The sequence below is a fragment of the Trichoderma camerunense genome (genome assembly GCF_050948025.1).
Source record: "Trichoderma camerunense strain CBS 138272 chromosome Unknown V8C40scaffold_1, whole genome shotgun sequence".
NCBI lineage: Eukaryota > Fungi > Ascomycota > Sordariomycetes > Hypocreales > Hypocreaceae > Trichoderma > Trichoderma camerunense.
The window spans coordinates 2840723-2860813 of NW_028145369.1; the positions used below are offsets into that span (position 1 = coordinate 2840723).

General features: G+C 52.2%; 6 protein-coding genes across 6 annotated transcripts; 4 read left to right on the forward strand and 2 right to left on the reverse strand.

The window, feature by feature from the left end:
* Positions 1–4060: 4060 nt before the first annotated feature.
* V8C40DRAFT_17213 (vacuolar segregation subunit 7-domain-containing protein) lies at positions 4061–7275 on the forward strand. Its single transcript, XM_083211611.1, has 2 exons — positions 4061–5476; positions 5578–7275. The coding sequence occupies exons 1-2, from the start codon at positions 4276–4278 to the stop codon at positions 6963–6965; spliced, it is 2589 nt and encodes an 862-aa protein (XP_083079534.1). The 5' UTR covers positions 4061–4275; the 3' UTR covers positions 6966–7275.
* A 443-nt stretch (positions 7276–7718) lies between these two features.
* On the reverse strand, positions 7719–9334 carry V8C40DRAFT_231058 (S-adenosyl-L-methionine-dependent methyltransferase). The gene is made up of 2 exons (XM_083212845.1): positions 8845–9334; positions 7719–8793 (listed from the first exon to the last, which is right to left on the reverse strand). The coding sequence occupies exons 1-2, from the start codon at positions 9250–9252 to the stop codon at positions 8044–8046; spliced, it is 1158 nt and encodes a 385-aa protein (XP_083079535.1). The 5' UTR covers positions 9253–9334; the 3' UTR covers positions 7719–8043.
* A 204-nt stretch (positions 9335–9538) lies between these two features.
* V8C40DRAFT_231060 (U4/U6-U5 snRNP complex subunit PRP6) lies at positions 9539–12586 on the forward strand. The gene has a single exon (XM_083212846.1). The coding sequence runs from the start codon at positions 9589–9591 to the stop codon at positions 12373–12375; it is 2787 nt and encodes a 928-aa protein (XP_083079536.1). The 5' UTR covers positions 9539–9588; the 3' UTR covers positions 12376–12586.
* On the reverse strand, positions 12560–13663 carry V8C40DRAFT_17230 (uncharacterized protein). Its single transcript, XM_083211616.1, has 3 exons — positions 13208–13663; positions 12997–13112; positions 12560–12917 (listed from the first exon to the last, which is right to left on the reverse strand). Exons 1-3 carry the CDS (start codon positions 13317–13319, stop codon positions 12744–12746), a joined length of 402 nt encoding a protein of 133 aa, XP_083079537.1. The 5' UTR covers positions 13320–13663; the 3' UTR covers positions 12560–12743.
* A 650-nt stretch (positions 13664–14313) lies between these two features.
* V8C40DRAFT_17252 (uncharacterized protein) lies at positions 14314–14866 on the forward strand. The gene has a single exon (XM_083211619.1). The coding sequence runs from the start codon at positions 14431–14433 to the stop codon at positions 14752–14754; it is 324 nt and encodes a 107-aa protein (XP_083079538.1). The 5' UTR covers positions 14314–14430; the 3' UTR covers positions 14755–14866.
* A 45-nt stretch (positions 14867–14911) lies between these two features.
* V8C40DRAFT_272227 (uncharacterized protein) lies at positions 14912–19353 on the forward strand (the record flags this gene model as incomplete). The annotated part of the gene is made up of 4 exons (XM_083220327.1): positions 14912–15266; positions 15320–15502; positions 15568–16386; positions 17195–19353. 4 exons carry the CDS (start codon positions 14912–14914, stop codon positions 19351–19353), a joined length of 3516 nt encoding a protein of 1171 aa, XP_083079539.1.
* Between the last annotated feature and the right edge of the window lie 738 nt (positions 19354–20091).

The window sequence follows — 20091 nt, forward strand, 5'->3', positions numbered from 1 at the left end:
GAGGGAGGCGTTGGGAGACACGGGTGGCTTGAGTTTTGGATACATCTGAAGAAGCAAGCATAGGGACGCGGGACATGCGATATGCTCCGTTCTACTAGGACAAAGAACCATACTGGTGTTACGATAACGGCTACCAGCTCATTAAGGTAAAGCACTCTGCATGAAATATTCCAATCAAGCGCCGAGTTTGCTGGGCAAGGATAAGCGAGAATTGGGTGCGTTCTTCGTCACAAAGAAATCAGCCACAGACGAGACTGAGTTCGGAGACCCTTACTGGTAGATGAGTAGTACGGAGTACGTAAGGTAGATGCCTCTGTGCGATACTATCACGGGATAATTCACGACACGACTAAGAAGCAGAGGGACCAGGCAAAAAAATTAAGAAAAAAAAAAGAGAGAGAGACCTTTGCCCATCCAGGTCTAACGCGAGTCGAAACGCCTGCAGGCCCCCAAGCGGGACGGCAAGGGGCAAAAAACGCAGGTTAGGGCCATGCGCCTACTATGGAAACAAGAACAGGGGTGGCATCTATCGTGTCGAGCTGTGAGAGGCTGGCGGCAGAGGCTGATGGGAGAATCCTGCTGGGGACCGGCTCCAATAGGGCCAGTTGCTTTGGGGGTGCCACTGCAGAGGCAGACAGAGAGAAGTGGGCTGGGTGTGGTCGTCAGCGAGGTTGATAAGAGTCAGTCAGGCAGAGGAGAGGAAAAAAAGACAAAGAAAAAGAAGAGACGAGACGCTTTCTTTTTTTGGGTGTACTGCACGTACGTGGACGAGTACGTGTGCTTGCCTCTGCTCCATCTGGTGGTCACAGGTTGGAGATGCCGTCAGTGTGATTGGAGACTTGAGGGCGTTCATGACCAAAGCCCCGAACAATGTGTAACAGTCCTATTGCGGGTGGTGATGGGCATTCCTTGGTGTTGGCGTTGTGTTGGTGTTGGTGTTGTCAGGCCAGTGCCATGTAAGAGCGAGTCAATCTCGGCGGGCGGATGGAACGGGACGGGCCCGAGTGCTGGTGGCAGCTTGAGCCTAAACTGGTCTGTTCATCTCTATCAGAGCCTCTGGTTTGTTGGCGTTGGCTTTTCTGGCTGCAACTATCATGTGTTGACGAGCCATCCATTGGGCCGTTACCGACAGCCGCGCTGTGACTGGGAGCGTCGTCCCGGTTCTTTCCATCGGGAAATCTTCATCCCTATGAATGGGCTGCCCCGGCCGGTTGAGCCATTTTACCAGAGTAGGATTGGGTTGATATTTTAGATTGTCTACATGACTTGCGCGCGTAGGGCTCATGTAGACGACGTTTGCTTCGTGCTCTGGTCTGGCAATTGCCCGTTGAGTTATACAGACCGATGGATGGATGGATGGTGAGCAGATGGTGACAAGGGACGGCCCCTGGCATTGGCCGCCCTTAGCCTCTCTCGCTGGAAATCCTGGGGAATGGATCGGGGTATCCTAAAAATCCCTACTGCCTTATTTGGGCGCTATCAGGCATCGACTAGTCAGAGGTGGCATTTCGCATACGTGATACTGACACATAACATGCGTACATACATGGAAATGTATGCAAAGCACCTGCTAGCCTGTCGCTGGAGCTGTTAATCAAAGCACGGAACTTGTTGAACCGATTGAACGCGGCTCGCGGAGCAAAACCCGCGGTTAAGTTTTTTTTCTTTTTTGTAGGTGTCTTGGTGGCTCGCCGCTTGTTGGGGAGCCTGTGGAACGCAGATTCGGTTCACGAGCTAATTTGCACGGGCATTTCGACCCCATGGTTTGGCATCAATTCAGAGCCCCAGACAATCTTGATAATCTTCTCAGACATTCACGAGGTCTGCCTGTATCCGAAGAGGCTGCAAAATGTGCCGTGGTGCCGACAGGTTTTGTTTTGGGCGCGGGAGTGAGAGTGAAACCCATCCATACAGTCGGGAGGTGGATTCATGTTTGTTGTTGTCCATGACGTGAGTGGATCGGGCAAGCTCAAATCGGGGGCCGCCGCGAGCCTGTGTTTGCACCACCCATTTCATCGGCATGGCTTGTCTGATTCCAGGTTTTTTTTTCATCATTTTTTTTTTTTCTCTTCTCCTTCTTTGGGGGCCGCAGAAAAAAATGAATTGCCGGCTTCTGTTTGGGCAAGGCTCGGCCGGCACCGTATATGCTTCATGACGTCCTTACCTAGTAATGGTGCTGGTGTCTTGTGTTGCTCCCGCGGCTCCAGCGCGACTCTCGACCCTGTATGTCGCATTTGTGTCGTTGAGATGGTGCCATCTAGTGAAGCCGAGCGGTCAGATATAAGAAATCAACTGGACGGCATGAAATTGGCCAGCCCAGCCCGGATGATCAAATGCTCTAGCCGTGACTCTATTTGATGAATAGCCCACCAAGCTCAACAGCTTGGTGGAGGACACCATCAATCTACCTGATACCGTGGGCTCGACGGGCGTGTCTTTGTCCATTGGTTCACGGACCGACTAGCTGCAGGCTCTTTCTGCCTTCCGAGTGCCACCTGGCAATGTTGTGCTGCAACTGGAGTCGTCGAGTCGAGGTGCTTGGAGGAGTAAACAAAGGCCAGTCAGTGGCAGGGCAGTGGGAGACTGGACTGACCCTTGTAGCCTGTACATTGGGCTAGCGAGGAGATGCTGGCACAGCAGTCAGCAGACCAGTGCGGTTGGGGCACTGGCCAGGTCTCTGCCCCGTACTGAAGAGGTTGGGCTTTGGGGCTAGTGCTTTGGCGAGGTGCTAATGCTAATGCGCTGCTGGTGCAAAACATTGATTCAATTGATCCATTTGATCCAATGCTCTCGATGCGAGGTTCATTTTGGCACCGGCACCGGATCCCCATGTCTTGGTGAATTGGATACGCACTGGAGGTTTAAGGTATTCAATGCACCCATTTGTTTGTAACAAACGGTAAGACGAGGGCAATCAAGCAGTCAGCCATTCGGTGTTTTATGTTGTAGGATTTGCTAGTCAGCTCAGCGGCCCCCGACTTGTCTCCTACTATCGCTGCTTTGTTCTACTATCGCTACTCTTTCCCGTATCTATATCTGCAATAAAGTGACCAGGGATAGCCAACTTGAGGTACTGGCTACTAAGAAAATCCCCTTATGATACACGTATTCGTACAGTACCGAGCCATCTCCGCAGTAAGCATTGATTGGCATTGGCACTCGTACCGTCAAGTATAGTGCTTCAGTGAAACCATTGAAATCCTCCCTGCTCCGGCTGATGGAAAAGGAGAATCCTCGCTTTCCCCTCGGTCCCCTAATTCATATGGACTATCGTAGGGCTCTCTTCTCCCTCCTTGGCCCTACCACTGGCACAGAAAACCGGAGCTCTCCAGCTTGGTGTTGCAACAAGGTTTTCATCAACCGACCGCCGAATCTCGCTGTCTCACCTGTGCCAATCACAAGTCCCGCAGCCGCCCGGGTACAAGCCCTGTACTTCCCCCACGCACTGTACTTGGTGCTACCGCCTGGTCGCAGTGCTTTGCGCCCATGTCGCATGTACATGTACTCACTCACTCATACCTGTACTCACACCTGTACTCATACCCTCCCGTCGGCTCCAAGTTCCCTCCATGGAGTTAGCACCACTCCTGCACGCCCATGTTTTTCGCTCTCTCCTCTCACGGTCTCACAGTCTCACAGTCTCACAGTCACTAATTTTTTTTTTCTTTTTTCTTCCCCTTCCATCGTATTCCCACACCCTTCCATACCTTCCTGCTCCTGGTGCTAGCGCGGCCCTGAAGCAAAGTCCCACCATCTTGGCCAACCCGATTTGATTGTGTCATCCTTTGCGCACTTGTTTCCGCTCCGCGTCCCAAAACCAAAGGCCCCATTCTCTGGCCCGTCATCCTCTTCCCCGGCTCGAAAATAATATTTCTCTTTTTTTTCTGTCATTCAGTTCTGTGCGAGCTTGCTTCCAGACACTCCCTCTAGGCTCCATCTGCTGCACCGCTTGAGCTCCGCTGACGCCCCCCCTCGAGGCGAACCCATTGGCTGGCGTCCAGGATCCAGCCAGAAACACCAAGAGCTAGTACGAGTACGACCACGCAAGGGAAGAAGGGCTTCAACGTTGGGCATCGCGCCCATCCGATCCTCCCGCATCGCAGCATCGGCGAGCCAACCACCATGAGCCGGGCCTAGGCCGTCAACCTCGCACCCGTTCCCACTCATCAGAACCAGTAACCAGACCAGCATCCCGAAGCACCAGCACCCAGTAGAGGCTTGCCCCGTTGGCATGCATGCTCTGCGAACCCACGACTTGTTTCCATATCCACAGCCATGAACAGGCCACCGGCTGCTGCGACTGACGGCGAGGGCGCCACACAGGCCGGACCCGACATGGCGAATCATCAGCCCACACCTGGTGCGCCTGAGTCCGGTACGACGTCCAGCACCAGTGCCAATCCAAGTGCCAGTGCTGCCAGCGAAAGTGCCACTGCCACGGCGACGTCAACACACTCGTCCGCCAGCGACTCCGTCACCCATTCACCCATGGGCTCCCGAGACCCCTCCCCGACCCGTCATCCCCGGAGAGCAACATCAACGTCGGGCAGGATCAACGGCGCAAGATCACGGAATAACAGCCAGCAGGCTCAGAGCCAGAGCCCGTCTCGCCAGGTCCAGTCAACATCAACCCTCGGCGGGCCTGCCTCCGGTCTTCGAAGCCTCTCCGCGACCACCACGCCTACCCTCGTGCCCGTGACCGCCAACCAAGACTCGCAGATCCACGTCCAGGCACCCGCACCGCAAAAGCCTGCACTGTCGTCCGAGTTGAGAGACACCACGAAATGGCCCGTGTCGCCCCGTGTACGCTCTCCTCCTCTGCAACTGCTTAGAAACGGCAGCACCACACCTCGCCTGAGCGAGCAGGATCCTCCTCTTATCAACGTACAGCACCCTAGCCCATCTCCCGTCCTGCAAGATTCATCTCAGTACCTGGCCACCAGCGAAAGCGAAGCCGAGGACCTACACATGGCGTCCGGCCTCCGATCACCGGGCCGCGGGCCTCTCGAAACCGTTCAGGAAGTCAGCCAGCCCAATGCTCCAACCGGCTTCCGCCGTCAGCAGGACTCTCCCTTCTTTGAACAGGCTGGGGAAAAGTTTTCGTACGACGCCAATCTATCAGATGTAGATGGAGGCCGAACATTACGAGCCAGACCTATGCTTCCGGGTCATGAGAATGGCAGCGACAGCAGGGTCGATTCAAGGAGAACCACCTCTGTCCCTCCACCCCTCCTCTCGAGGCAGTCAAGTGCCGTTATGCTCTCCAAGCAAGCCAAAGCCAGACCTGAAGGCTCTACGCAGACTATGACGGTGGAGACCGAGACCGTAGCAAGCATACCCCAAGTGGCCTTGGCCGTAGGTCCAAAGCCTGACGGCATGAATGGAACTCTGAGAACGAAGCAGAGTACAGAGACTATCAAGCCCCCCAAGAAGGAAAAGAAGAGATCCCGCAAACAACCAGTAAATAGTGGAAATGGTAAGTTTCTCCTGTCTCTATGTTCATTTGGGCAACCAATTTTCACTCCATGTGAAGCATTTTGCGGTCTCGAGGAAACCCTTATGCTAAACTGTTACTAGGATCATCCAAGGCAGACATCTTCGAAGCAAAGATTGCCAACGCCGTCGATGAAGCTAACACCTCCGACTCGGAAGAAACATTTGTCTATGATTCTAACCCCCCGGATGTTGGCGATCGAGTCTCCCGCCGCTTCCACTCTCGCACCCCTAGTGCAACATCTATAGTCAGCCAGGGCGACCGCCCTAACATGCGGGCCATATACGGTATCACGGACAGCCATGGCCCTGCACCTAAGAAGAGCATGAAGTTCTCCAATACTTACGTCAACGGCCCTATCAACGATGGCATGTTGACCGGCGATGAGGATGGCAGGGGAACGGGCCGCAGTGCGAGCGGTTCTGGCCGAGGAACTGTTCGGCAGCATCACCACATAGGCCGCTGGGGTCGACAGCCGGGCAACGGCCATGCCTCGCTCTTTGACAATGAATCGCCTTTCCAGAACACGGTCAGGCCCAAGGTGGCCAACTCTCGTCACTCTTCTGGCCCCCCCAGTCCGAGAAATCACCCCTCCATGCGGGGACCCCTGAACTCTAAGCGCTCAGTGATACACATGTCCTCAAGCTACGATTTGGACGAAACCACTGGTGCAGACGACGAGCATACGCCTCTCCTTGAAAACGGCCGCAACAGAGGACGATTCAGGCGTGGTCCGCACAACTTGCGGCAAGCTGAGTCACAATCGTACTCCAGGAGGTCGTCGTATCTCAATCGGTTTGCCGCCTGCCTTGTCCTTACCATGATGTTCCTCTTGGTCATTACAGGTGCCATTGGCTTCATGTTTGCGACTTCTCAGCCCCTGAGCGACATTGAAATTGTTTCCATCCACAATGTCGTCACCAGCGAGCAGGTTCTCATGTTTGATGTCACCGTCAAGGCGCACAATCCGAATATTGTTGTTGTCACAATCGATCATGCGAACCTGGAGATTTTCGCCAAGTCGGAGTACGGAGGTGCCGATTCGGACTGGTGGGAGAACCCCGATGGACCGAAGGACAACTTGGTCCGTCCGTTTGACGACCCTGTCAATGATCCAACTACTCCCGGAGGCGAGGACGAGACAAAACCAAATATACTCCTTGGACGTATTACCGAGTTCGACAGCCCCCTGACATTTGAGGGATCACTATTCCACCAGGGCCTTTCTTCGTCTACCGGCGAAATGCAGCTGCCATACCCTGGCAATGGGACTGCGGGCGGCTCCAAGCGCTGGGAGCGAATTTATCAAAATGAATTCGATCTTATCGTCAAGGGCGTGGTCAAATATACTCTTCCCCTAAGCGCACGCATTCGCAGCGCTACAGTCTCAGGACGAACGACAGTCAAACCGAACTCAGCCAACAACCCGCCCAAGCAACCCAACGTCACAGCGATGAATTTCGAGGCATAAAACGAAGACATTTACCTTTTTCGAGTATGCTACGTTAATATTGTGCTGTTTTCTTCTGGCTTCTCTTTTCCTTTTCTTATTTTTTCTTTTTTTCTTTTTCAACTTCACATTTCCTTTTGGCTTGTGTACATCGAGCGCGCATAGCGAGGTTTCTTATGGAGCAGTGGCGTTGGATTGAAATTTCCAACCATATCATGGCTTATTCGGTTATTGGCAAAGTCAAAGTTGACACGGCCGAGGTGTTTTTTGGGTCTTTGTGTGTGTTCAGACTCACCAGGGGGGAAGTGGAGAGAGCCTCTTCCCTTCCTTTTCTTTCTCTTTCTCTTTTCTTTGTTCCTTTTCTTTTACTTCTTTTGTTTTATCTTTGGTTTTGATGTGGTATACACCCTTTGGCAGAGAACGGAGATTCCCTTCTAAACACAAATGTACAAGATGAAAAGTAAAAAACAGGGAGCACACGAGGCATTCGGATGGAGTTTCTTTATACGCAACATAGATGAGCAAGTGGCAACTACCATTTTTGTAATTGTAACGGTTTATGATAGGCGGTCGATCCCATTCACACACATTTTGTTTTTTTCTTTGATAGGAGGAAAAAAAGAGGGGATGGTGCAAAGTCTTAGAATAAGGAGATCGGTCGATTGATGCCCGACAATATTTTTACAGTACAAGAGAGGCAAGAAAAGATACAGTGAACAAAATGATTTCGACGATGACGATATTGATGGATGTATATATTTTTTGGTAGACTTGTTGGTAAAAAATTGAGTTCTTTATAATTGCTATATTCGGGTGTCTTGAAATAATATGTGTATTGTAAAGGGATAAAAACGTGATGCTCTCTTCGAATGCCCATTTCAAAGCTATGTAAACGCCTAGAAACGCCCCACTTGCCAAACCATTTTGTGAATCATGAAATACCTTGTCTTCTAGCTAACAAAAGACGTATTCTTCGTAAACTCGTGCCCCCCCTGAAGGCACTACATGTCGTGAATATCAACCAACAGAGAGTAAACAGCTGAAGTAAAAGAAGAGAGGGAGAAAGACGGAAGGAAAAGGAGAGAAAATCCAGAGTCGGTTATGAAAAGTGAATGCCCTCCTCGTTAAAGGCAAAAAGAAGACGCAAAAAGTCGTTTTCGTCACACTTTCCAGATCGCTTGTCCGCCAGCTCGGTCACGTCCTCGAGGACCTTGCGGATCTTCTCGCGGACGAGCTCGGCGACCTTTGTCTTCTTGCGCTTGCTCTTAGTCTTGGGGGTGTTGGCGCTGGCGGCTTTGAGATCCTTGAAGAAGCTGGGAGTGTCTTCGTCACCGTCGTCAACGTCCATGCCAGCGTCTTCGGCGTCATTGGTACCTTCGTCCATGTCCATGTCGTTGTCGTCATCTTCCTCTGCGTCGCCCTCGACAACGCTCTCGTCGATGGGCACGCCGTTCATGGCGCACCAAGTGCGGTAGTTACGCTCAACCATGGCGAGGACCTCTTTCGTGCCTAGCCATGAAGCGCGGAGGGTCTTGTTCTTGCGGACGAAGCACACGCGGAGCAGGCCGTCCCACTCGTCCCAGCTGACGTTGGGCCGGTCCTTGCCCATCTTGGGCTCGATGCGCACGACGGAGGACTCGACCTGGGGAGGGGGCCTGAAGTTGTTCTTGCCGACTTTCATGATGTGGGTGATTTTGGCCCAGAACTGGGCGTTGACGGAGAGACGGCAGTAGAGAGCGTCGCCGGGGCGGGCTGTCAGACGGAGGGCGAACTCGCGCTGGAACATGAGGACGGAGCATCGAGGCGGGTTGGGCAGAGAGAGGAGCTTGAAGACGAGGGGACTCGAGATCTACTTTGGTCAGTATTTTATTGTAAAACACAGCGTCTGTTCGAAGCATACCTGATAGGGAGTGTTTGAAATGCACACGTCAAAGGCTGGCAGCTCCGTCTTGATCACGTCTCCCAGCAGAACCTCCAGTTTCCGCTGCTCCGGCTTTCCTTGCACTCGCTTGGTCACTTCAGCCGCCATTCTAGGATCCAACTCGACGCAGATGCACTTCTTAGCCCGCTCGAGGATGCGGACCGTCAAGTTACCGGTACCGGGACCGACTTCGAGGACCGTATCTGTGGGCTTGAGGAAGGCCTTTTCGACAATGGCGTCAGAGACACCGGGATTCTTCAGAATGTGCTGGCCAAAGTTTGTGTTGAATTTGAAGACATTGTTCGTTTTTGATGAGCTTCCTCCGCTGGGCTTCTCGTAGGGACCGCTGGAAGCGTTGTTGCGCTTCGATCTGTCGGCTTTTGCCATGGTGAATACGGTATCTCTGGTCTATTACAATATTAAATGCAGCTGTTGCAATATCGCGGGGACGAGGGGCGATGGATTGGTGGGAAACTTTTTTTTTCTTAGAAAATTATCAAGATGTAATTATCGATAAGCGGAAAGGTGGGTACCGAATATCTTAATACGGGTGTAGATTTAGCGCCCTCTTCCGCTATCATTATTTATTAATTTACACCCGGCGAAAGCTCCCTTTACACACCTCCGACAAGGCTATGCTGCCTGTGGCTCGCGACAGATGCTTTTTTGCCATTGTCAACCATCGCTCTAAACACCAACAATCCGCTTCACAAGGCCAGAACGATGACGTCCCGACGCGACTTTCTGAGCCAGCCGGCTCCGGAAAACTACGTCGCTGGTTTGGGTCGAGGTGCCACTGGTTTCACCACCCGATCCGATCTTGGACCTGCTCGTGACGGCCCCAGCGAGGATCAGATCAAGGAGGCGCTTGCGAAGCGCGCTGCACAGCTTGGCCTTGTGCCCGAGGGCAAAAAGGGCAAAGACAAGGAGGAGGAGGAAGACGATGAGCGGTACCAGGACCCCGACAATGAGGTGGGACTGTTCGCTGGCGGAGTCTACGACAAAGACGACGAGGAGGCGGATAAGATCTGGGAATGGGTAGACGAGCGAATGGACCGGCGGAAACGGCAGCGAGAGGCTCGTGAACAAGCCGAACGAGAAGAATACGAGAGGAACAATCCCAAGATCCAGCAGCAATTTTCAGATCTGAAGCGCGCTCTGGCCACAGTCTCGGATGATGACTGGGCTAACCTGCCCGAGGTGGGAGACTTGACCGGCAAGAACAGACGCAGCAAACAGGCCTTACGACAGCGATTTTATGCGGTGCCGGACAGTGTACTTGCGGCTGCGGGGGCCTCTGGAGACATGGGCACAACGGTCGTTGATGACGGCGCAGCGACGAGCACGACAGACGCATCCGATGGCACAATGACCAATTTTGCTAAGATCGGTGCTGCCCGTGACAGAGTGTTGAAGTCAAGGCTAGAACAGGCCTCACAAACTGCCGGTGGCGACTCTGTCATTGGAAGCTCGTCCAGTATCGATGCGCAAGGATACATTACGAGCCTTAACAAGATGCAGGTGAACGAATCACAGGCGCAAGTCGGAGACATCAACCGAGTGCGAGAGCTGCTTCAATCAGTCGTCAAGACAAACCCGAACAATGCCCTGGGCTGGATCGCCGCCGCTCGTCTGGAAGAGCTGGCGGGCAAGATTGTTGCTGCGCGGAAAACGATTGATCAGGGATGTACCCGATGCCCTAAGAGCGAAGATGCATGGCTGGAGAATATCCGACTGAATATCGACTCACCAAACGCCAAAATTATCGCACGGCGAGCCATCGAGGCGAACAACCGCTCTGTCAGGCTTTGGGTTGAGGCGATGAGAATGGAAACCATACCCAGCAACAAGAAACGAGTCATTCGGCAGGCGCTGGACCACATCCCAGAATCAGAGGCGCTGTGGAAAGAGGCCGTAAATCTGGAAGACGACCCTGAAGACGCAAAACTGATGCTGGCGAAGGCTACTGAGCTCATCCCGCTTTCCGTAGACTTGTGGCTTGCCTTGGCACGATTAGAATCCCCCGAGAATGCGCAAAAGGTTCTGAATAAGGCTCGAAAAGCCGTCCCTACGTCCTACGAGATTTGGATTGCAGCTGCTCGTCTGCAGGAGCAGCTTGGCCAAGGACAGAAGAGCGCAGTCATGAAGCGAGCCGTTCAAGTTTTGGCAAAGGAGTCAGCCATGCCGAAGCGTGAGGAATGGATTGGCGAGGCGGAGAAATGCGAGGAAGAAGGTGCCATTATCACTTGCCAGAACATCATTCAGGAGACTCTAGGTTGGGGGCTGGATGAAGACGACGACCGTAAGGATACATGGGCAGAGGACGCCAAGGCAAGCATCAACAGAGGCAAATACGAAACAGCAAGGGCCATCTACGCCTACGCCTTGCGTGTGTTTGTCAATAGCCGGACGATGTGGATGGCTGCGGCGGACCTCGAGCGGAATCACGGAACGCGCGAGTCCCTGTGGCAGGTCTTGGAGAAGGCGGTGGAAGCATGTCCGAAGAGTGAAGATTTGTGGATGATGCTGGCTAAGGAGAAGTGGCAGTCAGGAGACGTGGATAACGCGAGACTGGTTCTCAAGCGAGCGTTTAACCAGAACCCAAACAACGAAGATATCTGGCTGGCTGCCGTTAAGCTAGAGTCGGAGAATGGCAACGAGGAGCAGGCCCGGAAACTGCTCGAGATTGCACGGGAACAGGCACCCACAGATCGTGTCTGGATGAAGAGCGTTGTGTTTGAGCGGGTCTTGGGCAATGTCGAAATGGCACTTGATCTCGTACTTCAAGCATTACAACTTTTCCCTGCAGCAGCCAAGCTATGGATGCTAAAGGGTCAAATCTACGAGGACCTGGGCAAGACGGGCCAAGCTCGAGAGGCGTATGCCACAGGAGTCAAGGCGGTTCCCAGATCTGTGCCCCTGTGGCTTCTCTATTCCCGCTTGGAAGAAAGCGCCGGCTTGACTGTCAAGGCCCGTTCGGTTCTGGACCGAGCACGTCTGGCTGTGCCGAAAAACGGCGAGCTCTGGTGCGAGTCGGTTCGCCTTGAACGGCGCGCTGGCAACCTATCTCAGGCCAAATCTCTCATGGCTAAAGCGCTTCAGGAAGTTCCCAAGAGCGGCCTCCTCTGGGTCGAGCAGATCTGGCACCTGGAGCCCCGCACACAGCGGAAGCCCCGCAGTCTCGAGGCCATCAAGAAGGTGGACAGCGATCCAATCCTCTTTGTGGCCGTCGCCCGCATCTTCTGGGCCGACCGCAAGCTGGAGAAGGCGCAGAGTTGGTTCGAGAAGGCTCTTGTACTGGATGGGGACTGTGGTGACAGCTGGGCTTGGTACTATAGATTCTTGGTGCAGCACGGCACGGACGAGAAGAGGGCGGATGTGGTGACCAAGTGTGTGCTCAACGAGCCGAGACACGGCGAGGTGTGGCAGGCTGTTGCTAAGAACCCGAAGAATGCGAAGAAGAACGCCGAGGAGATTCTCAAGCTTGTTGCGGCGGAGCTAGAGCAGTGATTTGCAAGGGGCGTATATATGGTTTAGAAATGGCACGGGAGTTTGAAGAAGGGATAGGACTTTTTGAAATTTTTATGTTATTTTTGTAGCATTTGATGTGCCGCTTTATCGGCTGGTGCCAAAGCTGCTTGGAACATCTATGATTATACATACCTAGTAGTATTCAGAAGACAGATGGCATAGTAGACCCAATAAATGGGATATGATTCAATTACTAGTTTGCTCATAACAAAGGGGATCTTGATCTCCCTCTTCCATCAAGACAAAAACAAAACATTAAGTTACACGGTATAGATACAGTCTTTGCTGCGTCTTCCTGTCGACACACCGCCCATTTTCTCTCCTCTTTTCCTCAGCAATGAAAATCTTCACTTGCTGCTCCCTCCAAACCAGCCAGAGATGCCGCTCTTGGCTTTGGAAGCGCCCTCTTCCACTTTCTGGTCAAACTTGTCGACGGCTTTTAGAGCTTCGGCCTTTGCGTCCTTGGCGTACGCTTCGGCGTCCTTTCGGAGCTTGGTTGCTTCTTTATCTGCGTCGGCAAACTATGAAAAGAAAAGAGTTAGGATAACGATTCTATTAAATCGTAGTGAAAAGAGTTTGGAGGGGAGGGAGGAAGCATACAGCCTTGTCAATCTTTGCGCCGGCTTCTTGGCCGTAGCCCTTGAGGTTCTTTTCGGCGTCGGGGGTTTCGCCGGGGAGCTTGGCCCTGATTTTGCCGGAGGCTCTGTCCATGTCGCCTGAGGGAAAGATGAAAAATCAGTATTCGGCAAGGCTGATAACTTGCGCTACACACGCAAAAGGGGGAGATGTCGAAGATGGGGTCATTGCGTACTTTCAAACTTCTTCTCAGCTGCCTTGGCGTTGCCGCCGGCGCCGTAGAGATAGTAGCCAGCTCCGCCGATGGCAGCGACGCCGAGGTACATGGGCATTCGTGATTTAGACATGATGGTGAGTTTTTGGTTTGTTGTAGTTACACTGCGATGTTGTTGTGTAGGATGCGGGAGATCAGCTGGTGATGCTGGCTGTGTGGCGAAATGGTAGAGGTTGTAAGATTTGAGATTTGCTACTAGTACCGGGTAGAATTCGAAGGAGGGGAAATAGGGAGGAATCTGAGGAGAGGGAGAAGAGAGCTGTTTTAGGGGATGTCTATTAGATGGGATGGAGGGACGGATTCAAGCAGATTGGATTGGTTGATTGGACAAATATGTAGTCTACGGATTGTTGTTCCCGGTGCTACTAAGCTGGAAACGAATCTGTAAAAGTTTGGCATTTACTGTATCGATTTACATGGACGGGACTGGATAACTTCATAATGACGCATTTGGTTGCGCGCAGGCGAGGGCTTCGTGATGGTGATGCAAAGATGGTGACTTGGATATACATGACGTAGTGTGGCAGAGGGAGCGGGGCCTCGAGTACAAGTACCCCGGATTTTTGAAAAGCATGTGCTAATGGGATAGGTGCTTGGGAAACTAAAATGTTGTGTGTGGCAGATGAGATTATTGTTAGACAGATCAGATGGTGAAGGAGAGGAAAGAAAAAGGAAAAAAGAAAGGCATTGACTTTCAGGCAAACAGGGGCCTTGAAACAGCATCCAGTGAGCTCTTCAACAAAATGCATGGATCTGTAATCTGCAGTTGGAATCAAGTTACATCTGGTTGCTGTATTCATCAACTGCAAAGATTCTGACTGTATTCTGTACAGTAGAGCATCGATGGCACTACGGCTATGCGCCATTGTCGATCCCCAACAAGAACCCCACTGAAGCATCTCCTCTGGTGCCTGTCTGTTCCCTGAAAATTATCAGACGTGCCCAATAAAGCGACTGCTAAGGCCTTTTAGCGTGCCGGCTGCAACCCTGCCATTACATCATGGCGGCCTCACGCGTAAAAACTACAGGCAGACGCAGCTCTGTGGCATTTTTAGCTCATCGCTCATCCAACTAACGATGCCTTCGTTCACACACGAGTACAGCAAAACACGCCGATATGTTGAGAGATTTCCCCGTACCTCAGCAGTATTTACGAGTAATGGATTTTATAGATGGCATGATGCATGCACATGTTAACACCAGACGGCACTAGTGCTGCAACTGCATCTCCCTTTTCTCCCCACTTGCGGGTCATTTATTACTTCCTAGTCGCCGCTGTTAGTGACCGCAAGCAGGAAAACTTGCTTCATTCAGCTGTCTCGTGTTTAATCTCCTTTTACTTCTCTTGGAGCGTTCCTGGTTCTTTGTGCTGGAGGCTTCTTTCCTCCTTGGCTCCTCTATTTCTTTCTCTATACTCCTTTTATAATACCCCTTTTATAATACGTTTAACTGTGAAGATACTTGTTGGATTCTACATCGTGACCCTCCCCTTGCATGCAAGTCGATGACGTGAATCCAAAGCGCTCTGCCGATCCGACTTCGACCCGACCCGACCCATACTCAGCTCTTTGACCCAGAGCCTCGTTGCCGTATACCTTGTCCATTTTTGCAGCTGTAACCCACCAGGGCGAGCTCCCTCATGACTTGTTGACGACGGTGAACAAGATGCACGGCTCCCGCCGCGCTGCGAGTTTGCAGCCCAGCGATTACGATCACGAAATCACAATTACGGATGACGAAGAGGCTCCGTCGCTGCAGGCCACAAACTCTGAGGGTGGAGGCCTTTTTCTCACAAACACCTCGACGCGCTTGCTTTCAGATCGGGGGGCAGAGACGGAGGAAGAACAAGGGCAATCGTCAGAACAAGGCGAAAGGGCGCAAGGAGACCCGAGTCATCTACAGCCGATTGCATCAAAGGGCAAAGATGGCGGAGCTTCAATCTACAAATCAAACACATTAGAGACTGCCAAAAGCCTTGAGCCCCCGCGTTCTAGTACAAGGCCATCCATTGAGATTCATCGTACGTTGCATACATTGTGTTTCGCCACGGAACAAGCTAACTCTCTAAATCAGCTCCAAGCGGCGACATCATTTCGCCACGTACCTCGAACTGGGACAACCGCTCAAGACCAAGGTCGAGAGAACAACGAGAGACGGCCATAGACATCCTCTATGAGAATGAAAGAGGAGGGTTTTTCTGTGGCGTTGGCCTCTTTGCCAGCGCAGCTCTCGGTGGACTTGATCCCACCCCCTGGAGTGAGTAGGCTCGCAGACGAACATGAATTGGAAAAGACTCACAATCTGACTAACTCTTCCGCTAGCCAATGCGTACCACAACCCATCCCCCACAAACATTCACACTGCGCAGGTTCCCGATCCTTCATGGGAGTGGGCATGGCCTGAATGGCGCGTCAACAAGCAAGATGACATGGATGAAGACGGCTGGGAATATTCTTTTGCCTTTCAGAAATGCTTCTCGTGGCATGGACCTAAGTGGTGGAACTCGTTTGTCAGGAGGCGTGCCTGGATCCGTCAGAGGGCCAGGAAGCGACCCGAAGATGGTTCAACCGAAAATATGCTTGCTGGAGTCGACTATTTTCACATCCGCCCAGCATCCGTTATCAGTCCGCGATCCCAGAGCAGTCGAGCCAGTAGCAGGGCTCCAAGCAGAGCCCCAAGCAGGATTAGTATGACACAGGCATCGACTGCAGAGGAGCGGGAGCGACCAGATATCGAGGATATAGAAACCCTTCTTCAGGTTCTCCGCTCTGCCAGGATTGATCGAGAGAGGAGAGAAGCAGTCGAGAACTATATCGCACATGCAATCGATCTCTCAGAGCTACAGAATGAGATGCATGAAATTATGTCGCTGTTCATATTTCAGCAATCGCGCAGGCAGTTGCTATCGTACTTGATGCAGATACACGAAGAGACTGAAAAGGCGTGGGAAGCGGACAAGAGTCTGGAGTTGAAGCATCGCAAGGAGGCCCTCGACGCGGCTGCAAAACATGCTGAAGAAGAAGTTTGCAAGCTGGCTTACTGGAGCGACGTGAAGCAGATGGCTGAGAGCGGAGAGCTGCGAGATGTGAAAGGCGCTGATAAGGAACTGGGAGCAGATCCCTGGCAAGGTCTGGACAAGAGTGCTCCAGAGCCTCCCAGAAACGGCAAAAAGCCTGAGCACTGAGCCTCGGCTTGCTTCTGGAGGAGTTATACGGGTTTGCGCATATACCCCTTGTGTTTGAAAAAGGACTTGGTTGAGCTACAATTTGAAAGCCATGAGTTGAGAGATGATGCTGGGCTCTGGGAACTGGCGTTGTATATGGGGAGAGAGCCGGGAGAGATTGAACTATTGGGTTTTCTTTACACATTTACTTGCATGAAAGCGCAGCATCTGGCGACTAGGTTCGAAATTCGTACAGCAGCACCCAAGAGTTTGATTTTGATAGTCGAATCATGAGAATAAATATCTGTGAATCGAATGTTCAGATGCTCTTTTGAGCGTCTTCAATGACTCTAGGTTAAGTTATTGTACTGTAGACATTAAGTGAGTTATATGGGCAAGTGGCACGTGACAGCCACCCAAAAAGTGCAGAGGCAAAAAGAAACACTGGAAAATCCTTATCGGTTCTTATCGGCAGTGCAATTCAATTCCAGTCCTCATAGTCATGGCCCGTCTGCCTCCCTCTGCCATCATATAAAGCAACAACATGCGCACCTCATGACCAATGTTCCAAGGGATCAAGTCGATTTGGAGGACTCGGTCCCAATTCATCCGCACGCCAGCATCTCGTCCACCTCATCTGCTTCCATGGCGCACCGCTTCTCTTCCGCTGACGCTGGCCACGGCCCGGCGATGTGCATCTTCAGCCGTCTCGACGAATGAATCAACCTCTGTGGGATCACAAGATGCTCCCGCAGAAGCTGAGACGAGTCCTCCCGCTACTACAGACTCACCTGTAAAGTCCACACGCCTAAACAATGCTCGGAATCGCATGTTCAGACAAGCCTTTCAAGATAATAGCGAGGCGCGGAGGGAAGACGTAGAGCGGAAGCTCACTTCGCCATATGTCCCAACTGTGAGGGACTATCCGTCAGCACATGCGGCCGAGGAGAGCAAGGTTCACGCGCTGCAGGTGGCGAGGGTGCAGACTGCGTTTGACGTGATATGGCGGCATTTTGGGCAGGCCACGCCGACCTGGTCTGAGACGTTTAATCTGCTCAAGAGGATGATGACCAAGAGAAGCGAGCCGTCGAGCATGGCGGCCATGAGGATTGTCCTGCCCAAGTCGTGGAAGCTGGAGCTGGAGAGCAAGAAGATTGAGTTTGTGGATTCCACGACGGGGTTGCTCGCAAAGCTGCGTGTTTCGTCGGATCACCAGGACCCCTCTGCGATTATCTTGCGTGGAAAGAGCTCGGTGTTGGCGAATGCGGCGGAGGAATTGGTGGCTGCGTGTAAGGATGTCGAGGTGTATAGACTCGGAGAGGTTGCGGCGTTTGGCTACGAGGAGAAGCGCCTGTGGCCTGCCATCGAGGATGCAGCGGATGGGGGGTCGTTTATTCCCGAGGACAAGCTCGATAACATTTGGGTGCATCAAGAACACCAGACCTACTGGATTGATACGCCGTACGAGCAGACTCCTAAGCCGGAACAGTGGACAGTGGAGAACCTGGACCTGTACATTACGATACTTGTTTGTGGCCGGCTGCGTCCACACCTCGCCCTGCGTTACTATGTAAGGCCAGAAAAAGACGGCACTTTTGTCGATACAGATGGTATCAGAATCAAGCTCATCATGGATGCCCTCACGGACGACGGCGCCAGAGCCTGCATCACACCGTCCATTCTAAAGATGGCCATGTCATTCATGGCCCACAAGGGAGGCCATCGAGCTGATGCAGATCGACTGCTGACTTTGGCGGAGGAATGGGGTATTCCCTTGGACACAGAGGTTTTCAACATCATGCTTGAAGGCTACGTTACCAAACGTGACGTTTCCTTTTTCCACTGGTTGCTTCGAAAAATGGAACAGCGCTACTTCCAGCCCAATGCTCGAACGTGGCTGTTGTTCCTCGAACTTGTCGAAAAGGAAATTGAACGAAGGCAGATCATTGTGGCAATGTACGACTTGGGACTATTCCAAGACCCGGCTACCCGCAGAGGAATCGCAAGGATCATGGCCACGCACGACGCCTACGTTGCGTTCAGGTCAGGGAAACGGCTCGACGCTTTCATGGCGGAGCAGAAGTCGCGATATGGCGATGACTGGTTCACGGCGGACGCCATGAACAGCATCTTGACAGAGTTTTTCCGGTTCCACGAACGGGACAATCGCCGCTATGACGAATTTCGGAGCCTCATCGAGAAGCAGTCCGAGGATGGCCGCAAGATTGGCGCCGATACTATTAATCTGGTGCTGGAGAAGTGCCTTGCGTACAAGGACTGGGATACCGCCATTTGGGCGCTCACTAAGCTGCATGAGTCGGGGTGCGAGGCAGATGCTTTGACGTATCAGTATGTGATTCGGCTGGCTATTAGGATGCAGCTGCCGCATGCTCTCGGCGTGGCAGTCTTTTACGCTGCGCTGGAGTATAAGCTGAGGGACCTTACGCGTGTGATTCTTCGTCGGCACCTTGTTGATCACGTCAAGGATACGTTTTGGCTACGACATAAACCAAAGCTGCTGTCGAAGGAAATGGGACGCCTCCTCATGAATCAAAAGGCACAGGGGATGTCTAGAGTTGTCTCTCGTGTGGAATGGGCCATTAACCACGTTTGTAAGGGGTACAAGCCGGCGAAACCCCTCGTCGAACTACTTGATGTGGCTCAGCGGACCAAGGATTGGCCGCTGATTCTACGGCATAGATATCCTCAGTCTTTCCAGTACGAGGGCGCCGATGCCCCGACGGACGATCTGGCGATAAGGATGGAGAGTGAGGTAGCTGGGGGAAAATCGATGAATGTGCATCTGAACTGGCATTTCGATCCAAAGACCATGGTGAAGAGGTGGAACGAGGAGAGGGAGAAGAAGTCCCAGGAATGGCTTGACCGGAATAGAAGGAAACCTAGCGACGAGCAAAAGGCGCCTCCGCCGAAAGGAAATGCTTGATGAGCTGAGAAGGCAGATGATGAACTTGTACAGGATTGGGAAAGGTGGCATGGAACGATATGATATGACATGGAACGGACTGCTACCCTTTTCGACTGTTTTTTTTTTTTTGTATGAATATTACATTGTATACTAGCATATACCAGGATCTCGTGTATAACATGTGTAGATATAATAACCACCCCAAGAAAGAGCCTCTACGCCATCTACCCACCCATTTCGTGTTCGAGCCTTGCCCCCAAACCCACCATGTTAACGATTCACCAAGCTCTCTTAAATCGGCATACGTGCAATCCTAGAGAATTCATTTCATACCGCGGCCTGGAATCCCGAACAGGAGTACGATAAAGTGCTCTCCCGCCGATCCGGAACGAAGACGATGCACGTAGAGACGGAAAGGCCAGCTCCGGGAGTGTCCAGAATGCGACGAACCTGTGGCTCCTCATTTTGGTAATAGAAAAAGAAAATAGTCAAGTCACCCAGGTTTTTGTAAAAAGGACATGTTGTTGGACAAGGTTGGTTGGGTATCAGAGTGATGATAATAATGGGGGTTCTGGAGCAATGACAAAGTAGAAAAGAAAAAGAAAATATAAGTAAAAAAAACAAAGAAAAAAGACGAGGCGGAAAAGCGATCAAAGATCCGAGTGGCGGGTTCTTCCTCTGCCAAAGACGTGGGGAGAAAACTGAGGCGTCAAAGAGAACCATGATGCTGCAAGAGACCCAACTCTCCTTGATCCA